General features: G+C 44.7%; 1 protein-coding gene across 1 annotated transcript; it reads right to left on the bottom strand.

The window, feature by feature from the left end:
* Window positions 1-441: 441 nt before the first annotated feature.
* Window positions 442-2104, bottom strand: LOC311117753 (P2X purinoceptor 3-like; the record flags this gene model as incomplete). The annotated part of the gene is made up of 7 exons (XM_084192674.1): window positions 442-567; window positions 741-818; window positions 968-1033; window positions 1113-1206; window positions 1394-1530; window positions 1797-1938; window positions 2061-2104. Coding segments are annotated over 7 exons (687 nt in total), but the record flags the coding sequence as incomplete, so codon positions are not given.
* Window positions 2105-2107: the final 3 nt, after the last annotated feature.

Raw genomic sequence — 2107 nt, 5'->3', positions numbered from 1 at the left:
TATTTCCTGGTTACTGTTGTTTTTTTGGGGTCCAAGATCATTATAGGACCACGTCATCTCTTCTCATACCCCCTTAAACCCCCCATCGTTATAGAACATCACAAATGCAAATTATGAGAGCAAGACAGAGATGAAGAAAGGGATGAGGCCAGGTAAATGTAACATATGAACTACATAGTATGTACAAAAGCAATGGGACCAGGACAAAGCTTTTATGTATATTGAAGTAACTGTTTATAAAGTTATTTTAAGCTACAGAGTTCATAAATAGTTTCCCCTAAAAGATCTTAAAACATATATTTTTTAACAATTGTAAAGGTTCCTCAGATGTTAAATTGTTACCTTCCCTCACATGAACATGAGAATTATCAACAGCTGCTGATAAAATAAGGAAGTGGGGGGGGGAATCCTCTCTGCCGATTAGTTGAAGTGGACTGTCACTCAAAGCTGCTGGTCCAGGTAGAGGGAGACAGCTCCCGAGTCGTCTGAAATCTTCTCCTCTGGTTTGATTGATAGCTGGCTGCAACCTTCTCGGGAGAGTAATATCTGTATCTGTGACTCAGAAACCTAGGGAGAGGAACCGAGGGAGAGGAACCGAGGGAGAGGAACCGAGGGAGAGGAACCGAGGGAGAGAGAAAGAAAATAAGACAGACTCGAGATGCTCTTCATCTCTCTCTCCCACACACAAATGACGTATAACACAAAAAAATATGCTTATATCTGAGCAATTAAAAAAGTACCTTTTCAAATTTCTTGGCCTTGTATTGATCCGCCCCCTTCAGGAAGTTCAGAAGGATGATATCACAGAGGACTGTACCCTGCAACAAATCAGAACAAAGACAGTTACACAAGATGACCGAACAAATCCTGAAATATTTGCCTCGATTCTAGGGTTAATGGTGGTAACATTCAAAACGTATTGCATGGCCTCATTTTAAAGCATACAGTCTGAATACAGTAGCCTTACCAGTCCCACAGAGGTAAAGGCTGCCACTAGGTTGATCAGAGTAGGAACTGTGTTGAACTTCCTCGCCTGAAAGGACAAAGACAGATGAATCCCATATAATACACAGATAACAGGTACATGTACACACACCCTAATCCACACTCACAAGGCCAGTGACCAGGATGTCAAAGCGGATAGCGTAGGCCTTGTGGAGAGTGCGGAAGTCCGTCCCATTCTCCATTTTGTAATATTTGGCAAATCTGTGGATGGTGAGAGAGGGGGAGACAGTGTCAATGAACATATAAATAAAACGAGAGGATGAGGGGGGGTAAGAAGAACAGAGAGGAGAAAAGGGTGGAGGAAATGTACCCAAAAGAGGATGGGGAGAAGGAGGAAGAAAGAGGGGGAGTCTCTTGAACGGTACTAAACTGAAAGGGGTTACAGTACCTGAAGTTGTATCCCTCAGAGATGCCGTTCTTTTGAAACACAGCATCAAGTCGCGTAAAGGAGTAATGTGGTTCACATCTTTCTTCTGACTCATCCAGATTACACTTCCATTCAATATTGATCCCAATCTCTCCACCCTGATAGAGGGAGAAAGAGGGAGGGAAGAGAAGAGAAGAGAAGGGCGGATAGGTGAGGAAGGGAAGAGGAAATGTAGGGACAAGCATGTGGGACTGGAGATATCTAAAATGGAGAGGGAGAAGTGGGCAAGAGAGAGGTTGAGAAAGCAGAAAAATAGAGAGAGAGGGAGAGGAGAGAAAAGAAAGATGGGAGACCCTCGGGGGAGAGAGATGGAGGTAGAGGAGAGGATGATGGCGAGGGGGAAGAGGGGAGGAGTGGGTCTCACTGTCTGAGCGATGGTGGAGAATTCCTGTCCAGTGTAGCGCAGCACATCTCCCACCTTGAAGAATGGACAGTGGCGGTTGTGCTCCGGGTCATATGTACAGTTCTTGATATAAGTTGTATTCAGGGACGATGGGAAGTTCCCTCTGTGGGAGAGAGAGGGAAGGTAGAAATTAGAGTTATAGAGCCAAACCCCTTCTTCTCAAGCACAACATCATAAAGGTCTTCCCCAATACAGCCCCAGAAATGGGAAGTGTGTGCGACTCACCTGGTGACGTTGAACATAGGGAAGCGGATACTGTTCTTGATGAAGAT

This window comes from Coregonus lavaretus, assembly GCF_964263955.1.
Source record: "Coregonus lavaretus genome assembly, contig: HAP1_SCAFFOLD_4750, whole genome shotgun sequence".
In the NCBI taxonomy this organism is placed as follows: Eukaryota; Metazoa; Chordata; class Actinopteri; order Salmoniformes; family Salmonidae; genus Coregonus; species Coregonus lavaretus.
This window is presented reverse-complemented; position numbering and strand designations above follow the sequence as displayed.